Raw genomic sequence first — 17,252 nt, 5'->3', positions numbered from 1 at the left:
AAAATTGACAAAATTGACAAAATTGACAAAATTGACAAAATTGACAAAATTGACAAAATTGTCAAATTTGTCAAAATTGTCAAAATTGTCAAAATTGTCAAAATTGTCAAAATTGTCAAAATTGTCAAAATTGTCAAAATTGTCAAAATTGTCAAAATTGTCAAAATTGTCAAAATTGTCAAAATTGTCAAAATTGTCAAAATTGTCAAAATTGTCAAAATTGTCAAAATTGTCAAAATTGTCAAAATTGTCAAAATTGTCAAAATTGTCAAAATTGTCAAAATTGTCAAAATTGTCAAAATTGTCAAAATTGTCAAAATTGTCAAAATTGTCAAAATTGTCAAAATTGTCAAAATTGTCAAAATTGTCAAAATTGTCAAAATTGTCAAAATTGTCAAAAGTGTCAAAATTGTCAAAATTGTCAAAATTGTCAAAATTGTCAAAATTGTCAAAATTATCAAAATTGTCAAAATTGTCAAAATTGTCAAAATTGTCAAAATTGTCAAAATTGTCAAAATTGTCAAAATTGTCAAAATTATCAAAATTGACAAAATTGACAAAATTGACAAAATTGACAAAATTGACAAAATTAACAAAATTGACAAAATTGACAAAATTGACAAAATTGACAAAATTGACAAAATTGACAAAATTGACAAAATTGACAAAATTGACAAAATTGACAAAATTGACAAAATTGACAAAATTGACAAAATTGACAAAATTGACAAAATTGACAAAATTGACAAAATTGACAAAATTGACAAAATTGACAAAATTGACAAAATTGACAAAATTGACAAAATTGACAAAATTGACAAAATTGACAAAATTGACAAAATTGTCAAATTTGTCAAAATTGTCAAAATTGTCAAAATTGTCAAAATTGTCAAAATTGTCAAAATTGTCAAAATTGTCAAAATTGTCAAAATTGTCAAAATTGTCAAAATTGTCAAAATTGTCAAAATTGTCAAAATTGTCAAAATTGTCAAAATTGTCAAAATTGTCAAAATTGTCAAAATTGTCAAAATTGTCAAAATTGTCAAAATTGTCAAAATTGTCAAAATTGTCAAAATTGTCAAAATTGTCAAAATTGTCAAAATTGTCAAAATTGTCAAAATTGTCAAAATTGTCAAAATTGTCAAAATTGTCAAAATTGTCAAAATTGTCAAAATTGTCAAAATTGTCAAAATTGTCAAAATTGTCAAAATTGTCAAAATTGTCAAAATTGTCAAAATTGTCAAAATTGTCAAAATTGTCAAAATTGTCAAAATTGTCAAAATTGTCAAAATTGTCAAAATTGTCAAAATTGTCAAAAATGTCAAAATTGTCAAAAATGTCAAAATTGTCAAAATTGTCAAAATTGTCAAAATTGTCAAAATTGTCAAAATTGTCAAAATTGTCAAAATTGTCAAAATTGTCAAAATTGTCAAAATTGTCAAAATTGTCAAAATTGTCAAAATTGTCAAAATTGTCAAAATTGTCAAAATTGTCAAAATTATCAAATTGTCAAAATTGTCAAAATTGTCAAAATTGTCAAAATTATCAAAATTGTCAAAATTGACAAAATTGACAAAATTGACAAAATTGACAAAATTGACAAAATTGACAAAATTGACAAAATTGACAAAATTGACAAAATTGACAAAATTGACAAAATTGACAAAATTGACAAAATTGACAAAATTGACAAAATTGACAAAATTGACAAAATTGACAAAATTGACAAAATTGACAAAATTGACAAAATTGACAAAATTGACAAAATTGACAAAATTGACAAAATTGACAAAATTGACAAAATTGACAAAATTGACAAAATTGACAAAATTGACAAAATTGACAAAATTGACAAAATTGACAAAATTGACAAAATTGACAAAATTGACAAAATTGACAAAATTGACAAAATTGACAAAATTGACAAAATTGTCAAAATTGTCAAAATTGACAAAATTGACAAAATTGACAAAATTGACAAAATTGACAAAATTGTCAAAATTGTCAAAATTGTCAAAATTGTCAAAATTGTCAAAATTGTCAAAATTGTCAAAATTGTCAAAATTGTCAAAATTGTCAAAATTGTCAAAATTGTCAAAATTGTCAAAATTGTCAAAATTGTCAAAATTGTCAAAATTGTCAAAATTGTCAAAAGTGTCAAAATTGTCAAAATTGTCAAAATTGTCAAAATTGTCAAAATTGTCAAAATTATCAAAATTGTCAAAATTGTCAAAATTGTCAAAATTGTCAAAATTGTCAAAATTGTCAAAATTGTCAAAATTGTCAAAATTATCAAAATTGACAAAATTGACAAAATTGACAAAATTGACAAAATTGACAAAATTAACAAAATTGACAAAATTGACAAAATTGACAAAATTGACAAAATTGACAAAATTGACAAAATTGACAAAATTGACAAAATTGACAAAATTGACAAAATTGACAAAATTGACAAAATTGACAAAATTGACAAAATTGACAAAATTGACAAAATTGACAAAATTGACAAAATTGACAAAATTGACAAAATTGACAAAATTGACAAAATTGACAAAATTGACAAAATTGACAAAATTGTCAAATTTGTCAAAATTGTCAAAATTGTCAAAATTGTCAAAATTGTCAAAATTGTCAAAATTGTCAAAATTGTCAAAATTGTCAAAATTGTCAAAATTGTCAAAATTGTCAAAATTGTCAAAATTGTCAAAATTGTCAAAATTGTCAAAATTGTCAAAATTGTCAAAATTGTCAAAATTGTCAAAATTGTCAAAATTGTCAAAATTGTCAAAATTGTCAAAATTGTCAAAATTGTCAAAATTGTCAAAATTTTCAAAATTGTCAAAATTGTCAAAATTGTCAAAATTGTCAAAATTGTCAAAATTGTCAAAATTGTCAAAATTGTCAAAATTGTCAAAATTGTCAAAATTGTCAAAATTGTCAAAATTGTCAAAATTGTCAAAATTGTCAAAATTGTCAAAATTGTCAAAATTGTCAAAATTGTCAAAATTGTCAAAATTGTCAAAATTGTCAAAATTGTCAAAATTGTCAAAATTGTCAAAATTGTCAAAATTGTCAAAATTGTCAAAATTGTCAAAATTGTCAAAATTGTCAAAATTGTCAAAATTGTCAAAATTGTCAAAATTGTCAAAATTGTCAAAATTGTCAAAATTGTCAAAATTGTCAAAATTGTCAAAATTGTCAAAATTGTCAAAATTGTCAAAATTGTCAAAATTGTCAAAATTGTCAAAATTGTCAAAATTGTCAAAATTGTCAAAATTGTCAAAATTGTCAAAATTGTCAAAATTGTCAAAATTGTCAAAATTGTCAAAATTGTCAAAATTGACCAAATTGACCAAATTGATAAAATTGTTAAAAATTGAAAAAATCGCAATGATCATTGTCTGATCATTCGCACCGAAAATCAAGATGTAAACCTACCTGACAGCTATTTCCACATCCGGTCAACGATCGTTCGTTCTCCTCAGAAAATTCATCTCCCTCTCCCTCGCTTTATCGTCAAACATTTAAATCTCAACACACGAGAAAATCGCGATAAATTTCATGCTAATGACCACCACAGTCCTCTGCGAGCCATGTTTTGAGCATTTTTTGTGTCTTTTTTTTTTTCGAAAAAAAAAGTTGACCCAAAGAGAGTCACTTTCTTGTACACAAAACGCTGCCACGACGACGCGATTTAAATTTAGAATGGACCGGAGAGCGATCGGAGAGATCTCGGAAAACACCATCACACAGTGTGTATGTGTGGTTTGGTCAACGAAATTGCTTTGGGAGCTTAGACAATTGGGTGAGGAAAATTAAAAAAAAAATATTTAAGATTTTGTCAAAAAGTTTCGATTAAAATGTTGTTTTGAGTAAACGAATATAAGTGTGTAAACATGACAACCAAAATTGACAACTTAATTTATTTTTGATTAGGGTTAGTTTAATTTAGCGTGTTGTCATCAAGCTGTCACTTTTACACGGTTAACTCAGTTTGTCAAAGCGCAATGTTTTGTTATTTCTGATCCAACTCCCCTGAACTCAGTTTTGAGTAACATCTATATTGCCAAATGTGAGTAATTTTAATTAAGAGTCTTGTGAATTTTGAGTAGTTTTATAACGCAAAATTTGATTATACTAATTTTTTGTAATTTTGTTCTGTTGTTCTGGGTAATTTTGGCAAGAGTTTTTTGTAATTTAAATCGGTTTTAAACGCAGAATTTGAGTTGTTGTTGTTGACAGCTTCAAACACTCTCAAGAGAATTCACTAAAATTTTACTTAAAAACCCAGATCCACTTGTCTTTCCGCCCCACAAAATAACGCTAATAGCTGTGGATCTTCCCTCTCAAAGACACTTTCGGCTCGGCCATCGTCATCGTCTGCGATGTTCCTCCCCCGAGAGAAATGCTTGTTTCCTGCGGAATCTCAACACGTCCGCGGGAAAAATTGAATAGTTTGGTTTTGTTTTGTGGAAGAATCGCGAGCGTCGCGATCGTCTCCGGTTACTGATTTGAAAAATTACTCAATTTGAGGCCATTATTGATCGGACGGCTCTGTTACACGTTAAAAAGTGCTTAATTATTTTGTGAAGGAAGGAAAAAACGAGAGTGTTGTTTATACTTTGCTCCGAGGTGGTGGTGATTTGCAACTGTCTGGTTCTCATTTTCAGTCAATTTTCCGTCGATTTTCGCCAGTGTGTGTGTGTGTTTACACGCAAACAGAGAACGACCCATAAATGATATCATTGCTTCTCGGAGGAGCAAAACAGTAGCATCTCGCACATTTGCAGTTTTGCGCGCGCTAATTTTAACAGGATTCTTTTATTTTTCGCCCCTCATTCTCGGCTCTTGTTGTGTTTGCTGAATGGGAGATGTTCTACCTCCGCTTGAAGGAAAAACCACTAGCTGATGCTGATGCTTACTAAAATGCCCTCCCCAGAGTGTATACAAAAGCGAGGAAAAACGCCGAGCTCGAAACTCGAAACAATTTGTGTGCTTGTTTCAATGTTAATAATATCTCGAAATAAAACCCATTCATTGTGGTGCAAATGCCCTGCCTTGGCTGGGCCTGGGTCAGATCAGTGTGATGATGATGATGACGCAGATATCTCTGGTTTACCCCAACGGTGAAGATGTGATGTATTTTTTTTTAAATTTAATTTTAATAATTTAATTCTTTAATTTAGTAAATTTTGTCAATTTTGACCGTTTGGCAATTTTGTCAATTTTGTCAATTTTGTCAATTTTGTCAATTTTGTCAATTTTGTCAATTTTGTCAATTTTGTCAATTTTGTCAATTTTGTCAATTTTGTCAATTTTGTCAATTTTGTCAATTTTGACAATTTAGTCAATTTTGACAATTTTGACAATTTTGACAATTTTGACAATTTTGACAACTTTGACAATTTTGACAATTTTGACAATTTTGACAATTTTGACAATTTTGACAATTTTGTCAATTTTGACAATTTTGTCAATTTTGACAATTTTGTCAATTTTGACAATTTTGACAATTTTGACAATTTTGACAATTTTGACAATTTTGACAATTTTGACAATTTTGACAATTTTGACAATTTTGACAATTTTGACAATTTTGACAACTTTGACAATTTTGACAATTTTGACAATTTTGACAATTTTGACAATTTTGACAATTTTGACAATTTTGACAATTTGGACAATTTTGACAATTTTGACAATTTTGACAATTTTGACAATTTTGACAATTTTGACAATTTTGACAATGTTGACAATTTTGACAATTTTGACAATTTTGACAATTTTGACAATTTTGACAATTTTGACAATTTTAACAATTTTGACAATTTTGACAATTTTGACAATTTTGACAATTTTGACAATTTTGACAATTTTGTCAATTTTGTCAATTTTGTCAATTTTGTCAATTTTGTCAATTTTGTCAATTTTGTCAATTTTGTCAATTTTGTCAATTTTGACAATTTTGACAATTTTGACAATTTTGTCAATTTTGACAATTTTGACAATTTTGACAATTTTGACAATTTTGACAATTTTGACAATTTTGACAATTTTGACAATTTTGACAATTTTGACAATTTTGACAATTTTGACAATTTTGACAATTTTGACAATTTTGACAATTTTGACAATTTTGACAATTTTGACAACTTTGACAATTTTGACAATTTTGACAATTTTGACAATTTTGACAATTTTGACAATTTGGACAATTTTGACAATTTTGACAATTTTGACAATTTTGACAATTTTGACAATTTTGACAATGTTGACAATTTTGACAATTTTGACAATTTTGACAATTTTGACAATTTTGACAATTTTGACAATTTTGACAATTTTGACAATTTTGACAATTTTGTCAATTTGTCAATTTTGACAATTTTGACAATTTTGACAATTTTGACAATTTTGACAATTTTGACAATTTTGACAATTTTGACAATTTTGACAATTTTGTCAATTTTGTCAATTTTGTCAATTTTGTCAATTTTGTCAATTTTGTCAATTTTGTCAATTTTGTCAATTTTGTCAATTTTGTCAATTTTGTCAATTTTGTCAATTTTGTCAATTTTGTCAATTTTGTCAATTTTGACAATTTTGACAATTATCTAAATTTTTTCTCAATTTTCTAAATTTTCTCAATTTTCTCAATTTTCTCAATTTTTTCAATTTTTTCAATTTTCTCAATTTTCTCAATTTTAACAATTTTCTCAATTTCTCAATTTTTTCAATTTTCTCAATTTTCTCAGTTTTCTAAATTTTCTCAATTTTCTCAATATTCTCAATTTTCTCAATTTTCTCAATTTTGTCAATTTTGTCAATTTTGTCAATTTTGTCAATTTTGTCAATTTTGTCAATTTTGTCAATTTTGTCAATTTTGTCAATTTTGTCAATCATGACAGTTTGGTAAATTTCTCGATCTTGATTTTGAATAATTTAGATTTTTTTTTCATAATTTGACTTAAATTTATTCAAAGTTACCTAAAACTAAGTCAAAATAAATTTGTCAACTTGGTACACGCTCATTTGAAATAACTCATTTTTGAGTAACTTTAACTCAGGTTTTGGCAAAACCAAACCTTTTCAGTGATGAATTTTTTTCTTTCGTTGGTTGAATTTCACCATCGGATTTTGCAAAAAAAATTGGGATGAATAATAAATTTTGCATTACTTTGGGTAAGTATCACTTAAAAACACAGTAGTTTCGGTTTGGACAAACTTTGAGTGAATTTTACCCAGAAATAAGTTATTTCAAATGCGTTTGAGGTGTAGAAGCTTTTGGTATCGAGGTTTAGTACGCCTATTCTGTTTTTGTTTTAGGTAAATTTTACTCAATTTTGCGTATAACTTTAATTCAATGTACTCTTATAAGATTAGAATTAACACAAACAACTTTAAAACTGTTCTTTTGGTTAAATACTGATGTGTTAAATAAATAGATTTTGCAAAAAGAAAACGTATTTTTTTCAAAAATATGGCAATTCAAAAAAAAAAAAACTGCCAGTTGCAAAGTAACCGCCGACCTTACAAGTCGCATTCTCAACGCCAGTCCGCAGTTTGTGTGCGCGTCGCCGCTTTTTTTAAAATGTGCACCGTAGACAAAAACAGTGTGGTTCTGGATTTTTGTCAACTCCAAAACCAACCAAGCCCAAAGCTTGTAAAAAAATTTCTCGCAGACCTTCAAGTAAACCAAGAAAACTTGCGAGCATTGCAATTATGCAATAGAAGAAAAATAGCCGTGTTGCAGTTCGCCGACTCAGCAATGGCCTCGTCCATCATCGACAAACCTCTGGTATATCAGGGTTGCAAAATCCCGATTTACCTGGACAACAACGCTACGGAAGTTCGTGTGCTTGACCTACCTCTAGGCACAAGCAATGATGACGTAGTCAAAGTGATGAGTAAATACGGCGAAATTTTAACCATCACCAACGACCGCTGGATTAACTTCTTCCCAGGGATCCCAAATGGAGTTCGGACCCTGCGGATGTTGCTGAAACAGCCAACGCCGAAATCAATCACTGTAAACAATGCTGCTGCAACAGTGACGATTATAGGCAAAAAATCGCTTTGCAAACTCAAAGCAAAGAACAAAAAATGTGCGGATTCGAGTAAAAAGGTGGGCCAAAAAAGCAGTACACAACCGATTGAACCCGAGCCAAGCAGCAGCAGCAGTAAAAGCAACAACAGTAAACCAGAACAAAATGCAATGGAAACAAGTGAAATTGACGAAGAAGACAACGATGGATTCGAGACCGTGCTTTCTAAGCACACCCGCCGCCGAAAGCGCTTACAGGCATATTTGGACGCGGAAGACGAGCTAACAAAAAAACGAAGAGAGATGGCTGCAGAAGAAACAGATGAAGAAGATGAAGATGTCATAAAGGCAAAATATTATAAGAAAAAATGTTGTGAGATAACTTCTAAATCCCTGGAAGAAGAGGACGAAGAAAAACTTGAAGAACTTGATAATTCATTCTTTAAATATTCCGCTAAATATTTGAAACATAGACAGAAATCGTTAGAAAAAAGGCATGGTAATAATTATTGAAGTGATTTTAAACTCTGTAATTTTTCCTCTTTCACTATCCACCTTGAAGAGATGAATGCACAATGGTGTAAAGTCTCTATAATAATAATTAAAAAAAAAAAAAAAAAAAAAACTGCGTCTTTTCCGTCAAAATTATATTTAAAAAAATCTTTAATCTAAAATTAGCTTTTATTCAAAATTGAGTTGAAATTTCCTTCGCTAAGCATCGTTTGCACAAATATTTACCCTTACAATTCTCGCAAGCGATAAAAATGAGTTAAACTTGTTTCCCGACACCATCTTTTCAATGAAAATTCATCCTCCAACAGCTCGTTCCAACAATTCACCACCAAACGGGTTTGTTTACCAAACACGAATTTTCCCAGCACCACGCGCACCTGTAATCTGGCGTACTCTCCTCCTTCACAAAATTTTGGTATTTTTCATCTTTTTTTGCTCCTCGGAATCGCTCAGTCTCAAGACTGCTTCTTTTTATTTTGCGCGATTAATTTTAATTTTATTAATCCCCCTCCGTAAAGTTCATCTCTCACCTCACTTTACTTTGGTTTTTTTTTCGCAGTGTTAGTGTTTGTATCTTTCCATTTTGACGTGCTGCTGTTACATTTTGTGTCAGCGCGCGTGTTTAAACGATACACACTAAAACAAAGTGAGTTTGTGTGAGGGTGGAAACATTTTTGAGTTGATTGATTCTTCTCGACCGTGGCGGCGCTAGAACGCCACAGACAAGTGGATTTTGTTCTTTTTGAATTTTCAATCTTCAAAGTTGTCTCCAAAAAAACACGCTCCGCTTGTTTTGGTCTTTTTAATTCACAATATGGTGAAATAGGGTCATAAATTATCAATATTAGACCGCCAACTGTCAGTTTCCTCCAACCGCGATCCCCTCTGGTGGAGATGATTTGCCACTCTCGGGAATCTCCTGGGCAAATGTCTAGTGAAGATATCTTACACCCAGCAGACACTAGAACAAACACACACACACACAGCATCACTCTGCTCTCCCGAGTCTAGTATGTTCATCAAATGAGAGGCGTTTTCGCGGCGTTTTTTTTTCATTTTGAAAAACGCGCTTTTTCGTCCCCCTCGGCGAAGAGTCTCTCTGGCAGGCAGTTGCAATCCGTCCGCCGGGTATCGCACGGTTCTTCGAGGTTAAAATTGCCAGGTTTTTTCTTTTATCATTTTGTTCTACAAAAAGAAGCGAAAAAGATTTCGAGATTTTGATAGCGTGATCGAGATATTGACGGTTTTCCGATTAGCGTGCGATCCAGACGGAAACAAGTGTCAAACAAGTGTCACCGCAAAAGGGGGGGAGAAAAGTTTCTTCAAGTGTCATTCGCGAGTGTGTAGTTGTTACCCAAAGTTGAGTGAATGTGACGAAAAAGGAGAAGAGAGAAAAAAAAAGTTGCTGACCACATGTGACCTGTTTGATTGTCACCCAAAAAGATAAAGCGAAAACGAAAAAGTGTTGTTTTTTTGAAGAAAAACAAATGGAAATACCCTCACTTGGGAAGTGGAAAATTAGCCAGCGCTCATGATCATGATCGATTGGGTTTCGATCGTGCGCCACTCGCGGACCCGCATCTCGAACTATGTGTCTCCGAAGCGGGACCGCCGGGAGCCCCACGGGCGCTTCATGGCCTACAGCGATCCGCCCCACATACCGTTCCAGTCCAAGTCGAAAGTAAGCGGGGTTGCGGTTTAGAGTGTACTTAGTTTTTTTGAAAAGTTTGTAAATTGCGTCAATTTAATTATTTACAAAGTAAAAAAGGTTTGTTTTTACACAAAAGTTACTCTTTTCTCGTTAACGTGTTGACTTATCAACTAAAAAACAGAGTACTGTCACTTTCAAAAAAAAGTTAAAAGGTGTTGATTTTATACAAAAGTTACTCTTCTCTCGTCAGCGTGTTGGCTAATCAAATAATAAACAAAGCGCTGTCACTTGGCATACACTCACTTTCAAAACAATGTGAAAAAGTGTTGATTTTGTACAAAAGTTACTCTTTTCTCGTCAGCGTGTAACTTATCAAGTAATAAACAAAGCGCTGTCACTTTTCGTCCCGCCCGTGTGGATCAATTGGACCGCGCACTGGACTCACAATCCAGAGGTCGCCGGTTCGAATCCCGCGGCGGGCGCTCTAAAATTCTTTGTGTAAATATGGGTATTCGGCGCCGTCGCTCCGTGCCATACTTTCATACACTAAGGAGCCCAGGGCGGCGAAGTCCTTGTTGATAAAAAGGAAGACACTAGTGGTTGGTACTAGCAATGGTGGCCGACAGCTATAAAGTCAACTTCGTTTCGTCACTTTTCATACACGCACTTTCGAAACAAAGTGAAAAAGTGTTGTTTTTATACAAAAGTTACTCTTTTCTCGACAGCGTGTTGGGGCCTCAGAAAAAAAAAACAAAGCGCTGTCATTTTTCATACACTCACTCTAAAAATTTCTCAAATCATAGACAAAAATAATTTTCAGAGTTATTTGTCGACTTTTGGTTAAAATTTACTCATAATCTAATGCAAATTTAGTTTAATTTATCCAATTCTTACATATTCCGCAAGCTTTTTCAACCTGCGCCACTTTACCACACAAATTTGCCTAATATTTTCAACAATTCTCAAAAAAAAAAAAAAAATATATTATGTTAATAACTGCACACCCTGCAGGAATTCTGTCAAAGTAACAGGAGAAACAAAAATGTTCAAATCGCCAAGAATTTTAAGCAATAAATCTAGTTGTCAGATTTTTTTACCATCAGTAAAATTAATCCAGAATAATCTCTTGCGTAGTTTACGATTAGAAGGAAGTTAAAGCATTAATTTATTTCGATGAATCAATAATAATTCTTCACAAAACATTCTATTCCGTTTTGAGGTCATTAAATACCCCCTAGATTTATACATTTTATTTCCTCCCTCTCGCTCAATTTACATTTTGGCACACTGAATCCTTTTGAACCCTCTAACCTACAGCTTGGTTTGCACTTTTCCCCTTCCCGAACACCGCGCACAAACAAATTTTTTCGGTTACCCGCATAAAAACCACACAAATCAACCCGTCCCAAAAACAAAGCAAAAAAAAAAGAACCAACGAGCAACAGACGACTGGCCTCCCTCCAGCTCACCCAAACAAAAGCGAATAAATTTTCCTCATTTTTCACGCAAGTTTTCTTTACTTTGTTTCCCTTTTTTTTGTTTCTCTTTTGCAGGCAAATCGCATTAAGCAACAGGAGCAGCAGCAGCAGCAACAGCTAGCCATTGTGAGTACATTTTTTTGCATGAAAAAACCTTTTTTACTCAAATTGTTCAAAGCATACCTCACCTTTTGCATTAAGTACATTGGTCTGATCAACCCAGTCAAGGTCAATAATGCTGAAGGTAGGCATCTGTCAAATGTCAAATGCACTTTTATCTGGAATCACTCAGAAATTTCCAAAACATTACTCAATTTCTTTTAGTTTTGACTATTTTGATTGAAATTCAAACAAATGTTTAAAAAATATTTGCAAAACTAACCATTCGATTTCGAATTCTCCAACCGCCAGCAGCAGCAGGCCCTCGAGCAGCAGGAGGAGGAAAAGCCGGTTCCCACCATCCTCGCGGAGACGCCGTCGCCGTCGCGCTACCCCGGAACCAGAGTGAGTGCCACTTAGAAACGGATTAGTGTTTTAGTAGTAGTGTTCGATACTTTTTTTTTTTTTAAATTGTGTGTTTATTTTCAGTGTGTTTTTTATGAGTCGCATTATTAAACTAAAATAAATAAAACAATATTTTCATTTTTCGGTTTAGTTGTTATGTTGCAAAGTTGACAAAATTACGAAAAATACAAATAAAAAATACTGCGTGACAGATTTAAACTCAATTTTGCAACATTTCTCAAATCTGCTTTTCTAAAACTATCATAAACTAGAATTTAGTTCGTATACGGCATGTATTAATAAGTGCTTAGTTTGTAAGAACCTCCAGAGTACTGTTCAAACTGTAATGCATTTAGAGACATTGTTGTAGCTCGTTGTTACGTACTAAAGCGTTTTAGCGTGTAAGAGTCTGTTTTTTTGGAAACTTTTTTTTCTCTTCAATTTGAAATATATTTCTTTTTTATTGAACCCTTGAATGTTTGCGTTTTCTTAGTACTTACTGTTTGTCCACTAATCCGTGCGCACACTAGATGGCTTGCTTTGTAGATTGGTACCAGGAAGGTAAGTAAATTATAAATAGATGATTTTTAAAATGCAAATTCGTTGTGAAAATTGAACTATTTTATTTCTTACAAAAAGGAGTCACTTTTCTGAATTTGAAAAAAAAAACGATTTGAAAAATATTTTTTGTTAAAGAACTATATGAATTACCTTTATTGAATTTGAAATGAAGATACCTGGTTTTTATTTAAAAAAAAGTCCGACAAACTATTTTTTCATGCTTTTTGATGTTTTAAATACAATAAAAAAATACGCCTTTCCAAAACAATTACAGATTTAAACTGTCAAGCAAATGTATAATTAAAGTTTCAAAATAAAATCACAATTTATTACAATTTGCGGTTGAAAAAGTGGCGTTATGCTCAGAAAAAAAAACAATCCCCAAGTAGCTCTTTTATAAGATTTATCCAATTTTTACTCTTAAATTCATGAATTGTTACATTCCTACAATCTTCATAATTCTTTCTTCTTCTTCCCATCTTGAGTGGAATTTTGGCGAGGACTTGATAATCGTGGATAATCGTGTATGACCTTTGTTTAATTTTTTTAAATCCCAAAAAATCCCTTGATTTTCGATTTTTTCATTTTTGTTGGTGTTATCGTTTTTATTTTCTGTGTTATGATTTTTAGTTTTGGAATTTTACTTTTTGTAAACACTTCGGTTTAGGTCCTTTCACATTGCTTTACCTATTAGATGATTAAATTAAAAATTTTAAATCGTCAAAAATGCATTATTTAAAATTTTTGAATGTTCAAGAAAATGAGAAACTTAAATCCAACAATACAAATATCAAAAAAATTAAAAAAATAAAATTAAAAATTTGGAAATCAAAAAAAAATAAAAAAGCTAAATTTAAAAAAAAAGCAAAATTCAAATCTTAAGATTATAAAAACAATAAATAAAAAAAAAATAAAAAATGGTTTTTAATTTTGAATTTTGAAAACTTGAATTTCTTTATTTTTAAATTTAGGAAAATTAAATTTCTTATTTTTTAAATCTATGAATTTGAATTTTGCTATTTTTCAAAATGTTCAGGCTTTTTTATATTTTTTTTTGGATTTCCACAATCAAAATTTCTTGAACATTCAACATTTATGACGATTTAAATTTTTTAATTTAAACAGGTAACAGGTAAAGCAATGTGTCAATTGTTGTCAATTGTCGATTTTTCGATGACTTTTCAAAACACACCAAGGTGACGTGACAACCGCATCCGTTGTCAAGCTTCTCAGTCAAAGTAATGGTGAAACTAAATTTTTGATCACCTGTCGGTCTATCAAATAATCCAAATTTAAATTGTGTGAATTTTGGTTTTGCTAATGATAAATATCTCAAGCAAAAATCGTTTTGTTTTACAGATAAGTGTAATTTAGTGCCAAAGTTCACGATGGTTCTTGTGCCCATTACAAAACTAAACGAGCTATTGGACTATGGCAAACAAAAAAAACAAACTCGCATTTTTTATGTTTGACAGTTTGCCAAACTCGCAAACTTATTTGTGACAAACTCGCAAACAATTTTTGATTTAAAAAAAAAAAACAAGATTTTTGTTGAATCTACGCTAAATGTCACACAAATTGGTTTGCATCAGAATTCTGCTTTCATCATAAAAAATGTTTATCCTGCGACTTATAACTGATTTTTAGGCTAACTGCCCGATGTCAAGTCAACATATGTCGTTGGGACTATGACAGCTCTTTGTTTTCATCAGGAAACCTCCAGCGGCGACTTTGACGAAGACTTTTTTTTAATTTTTAAATTTAAATTACATTTTCTTCACTAGGCTTGGAATCTTTATGGCATCAATATTTAATAAATTGGGTCCTAAAATGAAGCTTAGATTGCTGATATTATTGTTTACGGCGATAAAGCTTATTTTTCTAAGTACAATGACCCTTTGTACGACAGCAAAGAGTTTAAAATGGATTTTTAAATCAATTTTGAAAAATTATCCTCGCGGTCCTTCTTGACAGAAAAGCTTCTACTTGACACAAGACTTGACAGCTCGTTCCAAGGGGACCATAGTTGATCCATCGAAAAAATGTTGTCTTGTCAATATTTTTTTTGCATTAAAATGAAAAAAAAAGTGATCAGAAATGGTTTTTAATCGTGTTTTTTACCGTTGTACATACAAATTGACATAGGGCTTTAGAACCCAATTGCGATTCAACAAAATGTGCGTGATTCTGAATGTGATTATGAAATTGAGTAAAATCAAACAGCAAAAGAGTATTAAACTTCACTTTGCCGTGTAAAACCAACCAAAATCATTTTTTCGAAGCACCCTGTTCCCGGTGCATCCAGCTGGCAACCTTGCTCTCCGCATCTCTCCATCTCCCTCTCTCGTTCGCGTGCGCGTTGGTGTGCGTGCCATTCACCTACGGTGCCAGAAGAGGAGGAGAGAGTGCCGGAATGTCATTTTGCAGCAGTGTCAGTTCAGCCCAGTCAGTCAGTCGCGGTGTAAAAATTTACGTTTTCGAACATGGCAGCAGCGTCGGCGCATCGGAATTAAGCCTCGTCGCGACGGTTTTTTTTCGGAAATCGGTGTCGGGTCGGAGTGGCGGTATTTGCATGCGCGCCGGAACTGCTTGGAAGTTGATTCCGAGGCCATTCGGAAAAGTGGGCGGATTAGCAGGCTAGCGGTCGCCGCCGTCGCAGTAGGCCACGGGTGGCGGAGAGAGTGGTGAAGAGAAAGGAAGGAAGAAAAAAGTGAAGCAACAATCCAGCAAAAAAAAGAGTGTGCTTGTGTGTCTGGATTTGGAAGCAAAAGTAAAGTGGTTTGTGTTTTTTTGAGCCGAGAGAAGAAATGCAAAACAGAGAGAGAGCGACTAATTCTCGTGAAATTTCCAATTAATTAATCATTGATTAGTCGCTAAAAAAATCCCATTGAAAAAGAAAGATTCTGAATTATTAATCACGGCCACCTTGGATGCGTGAGTGAGTGAGTGTGAGTGTGTGTGCGTGTTTGGGTGCGGACTGCTCTGTTGTTTGCGGTAACGATGGTGACTAAACGGTTCCAGCTCAGGTGTGTGAGTGAGACGGCACGATGGTGGAGTAATTTGACGTGTACCGCTTCGGTTGTGAGTGCAGTGTGTGTGTGCGCATAAAATAACTGTGTTTTCATTCATCACACACTTGCACACGCACACATATTTCCAATGAATACTATCGGCGGGTGGAAGAGAGTGAAAGAGAAGGAGCGACTGTGTAGTATCGTTTTGAGAGGGAGAGCGGGGTTCAGTGGAAAAATTGTATGCATTCAAGGTACTTGAAGTTCACGTCCGTGTTTGGGAACTGCTTTTTCGATAGCAAAAATAGTTGGGAAAAAATATATTGTAGAATCAGCTTGTACGAGGTTTGAATCAACAAAATTTTTGTTTAATATAATCAACGTTGAAACAAACCTTGATTTTTTCAATTCCACAAAATTCTTTTGTTGTTTTGAAAAAGCTGCTTTGACGTGTAGCGTTGATTCAACAAAAATCATGATTTTCAAATCAAAAAAACGTTTTGTTGATTCAAATATTCGCAATTCGCAATTTTCAGTGTAAGAACAGGCCTTGACCGATCTTATGCACCAGGTTCCCGACGAACACGCACTGCCCTTACACCTACATCTCACCCTTGCTCTGAGTCAGTACGAGCAGCACGCTAGAACACGCTTTGAGTGTTCGTGCCAGGCATGCACACCTTCTTTTCCGGTTACGCATTTTTACTCGGCCGGGGGTGGTACATTACGCAGGGTTTGATGTAAGTATAAGCGCCTAATCATTTATAGTGTACCTATCAATTTTCATTAAAGCAAGTACTGTTTTATTTTTAGTTTGAATTCAAAAACTAGTTGTTATTTTACTGGGTGTTGTTTATCTCCTGAAATCTTTCCTAGTGTTGAGTCGTGTTTATCTGTTGCTATTTCTTTTGTCGCGGTGTTTTGTTACAATTTTTAACATTTTAGAAAAGTTTTTCAAAAGTACAATAGTAATATTTGTGTTAATCCTTTAATCATTCCATAAATTGAGTAAGGGCTCAAACCTCACTTGCTTAAGAAAAAGGTGCAGTTTCAAAACAATGGACAGTGAAGGAAATATACTATGTAAAGAATCAATAGTAAAAGAAAGATAGTAATTTATGAAGTAGATAAAGAAATTAACAATAGTTAATAAATAGAGGTAACAAACAAGCTTAGATTGTATTGAGGGCAATTTACAGGGAAGATGAGAAATTATTCAAATAGATAAATAAAGAAAAGGCACATGATAAACAAAATTGACATCGCTGCCAAATTAAGGGAAAGCAGACAGTTTGTTACAGCAGAATCAATTGGTAAAATAGAGTGGAAAAGCGTTGAGAAATAAGAGAATCAAATAAGTAAAATCGAAATCAAATGGAGGATAGTAAACAGAAACCGTTTTAGAAAATCAGTGAAACAAAATAAACAGAAGATAGCTGTTAGCTGAAATGGAAAGAAGAGAAACCCCGTTCTGCGATGCTCAGGTA

The 17,252-nt window shown here is 32.3% G+C and overlaps 1 protein-coding gene across 14 annotated transcripts in view; it reads left to right on the top strand.

The window, feature by feature from the left end:
* The window catches only part of LOC120415082 (disks large 1 tumor suppressor protein), a 106,119-nt gene that overhangs the window by 50,365 nt on the left and 38,502 nt on the right, over positions 1-17,252 (top strand). For 8 of the 14 annotated variants that reach the window (XM_039576492.2, XM_039576494.2, XM_039576490.2 and 5 more), the window contains 2 exons: positions 11,765-11,815; positions 12,101-12,193. In XM_039576492.2, coding sequence (XP_039432426.1) covers positions 11,765-11,815; positions 12,101-12,193 — 144 coding nt within the window. Of the gene's footprint in view, positions 1-9,792; positions 10,242-11,764; positions 11,816-12,100; positions 12,194-15,274; positions 15,525-17,252 lie in introns of those variants that run through there. The other 6 variants (XM_039576493.2, XM_039576487.2, XM_039576498.2 and 3 more) reach the window with 4 other exon arrangements.

Source organism: Culex pipiens, chromosome 1, assembly GCF_016801865.2.
Source record: "Culex pipiens pallens isolate TS chromosome 1, TS_CPP_V2, whole genome shotgun sequence".
NCBI classification, from domain to species: domain Eukaryota; kingdom Metazoa; phylum Arthropoda; class Insecta; order Diptera; family Culicidae; genus Culex; species Culex pipiens.
The sequence above is the reverse complement of the archived record's forward strand: the minus strand, read 5'-3'. Positions and strand labels throughout refer to the sequence as shown.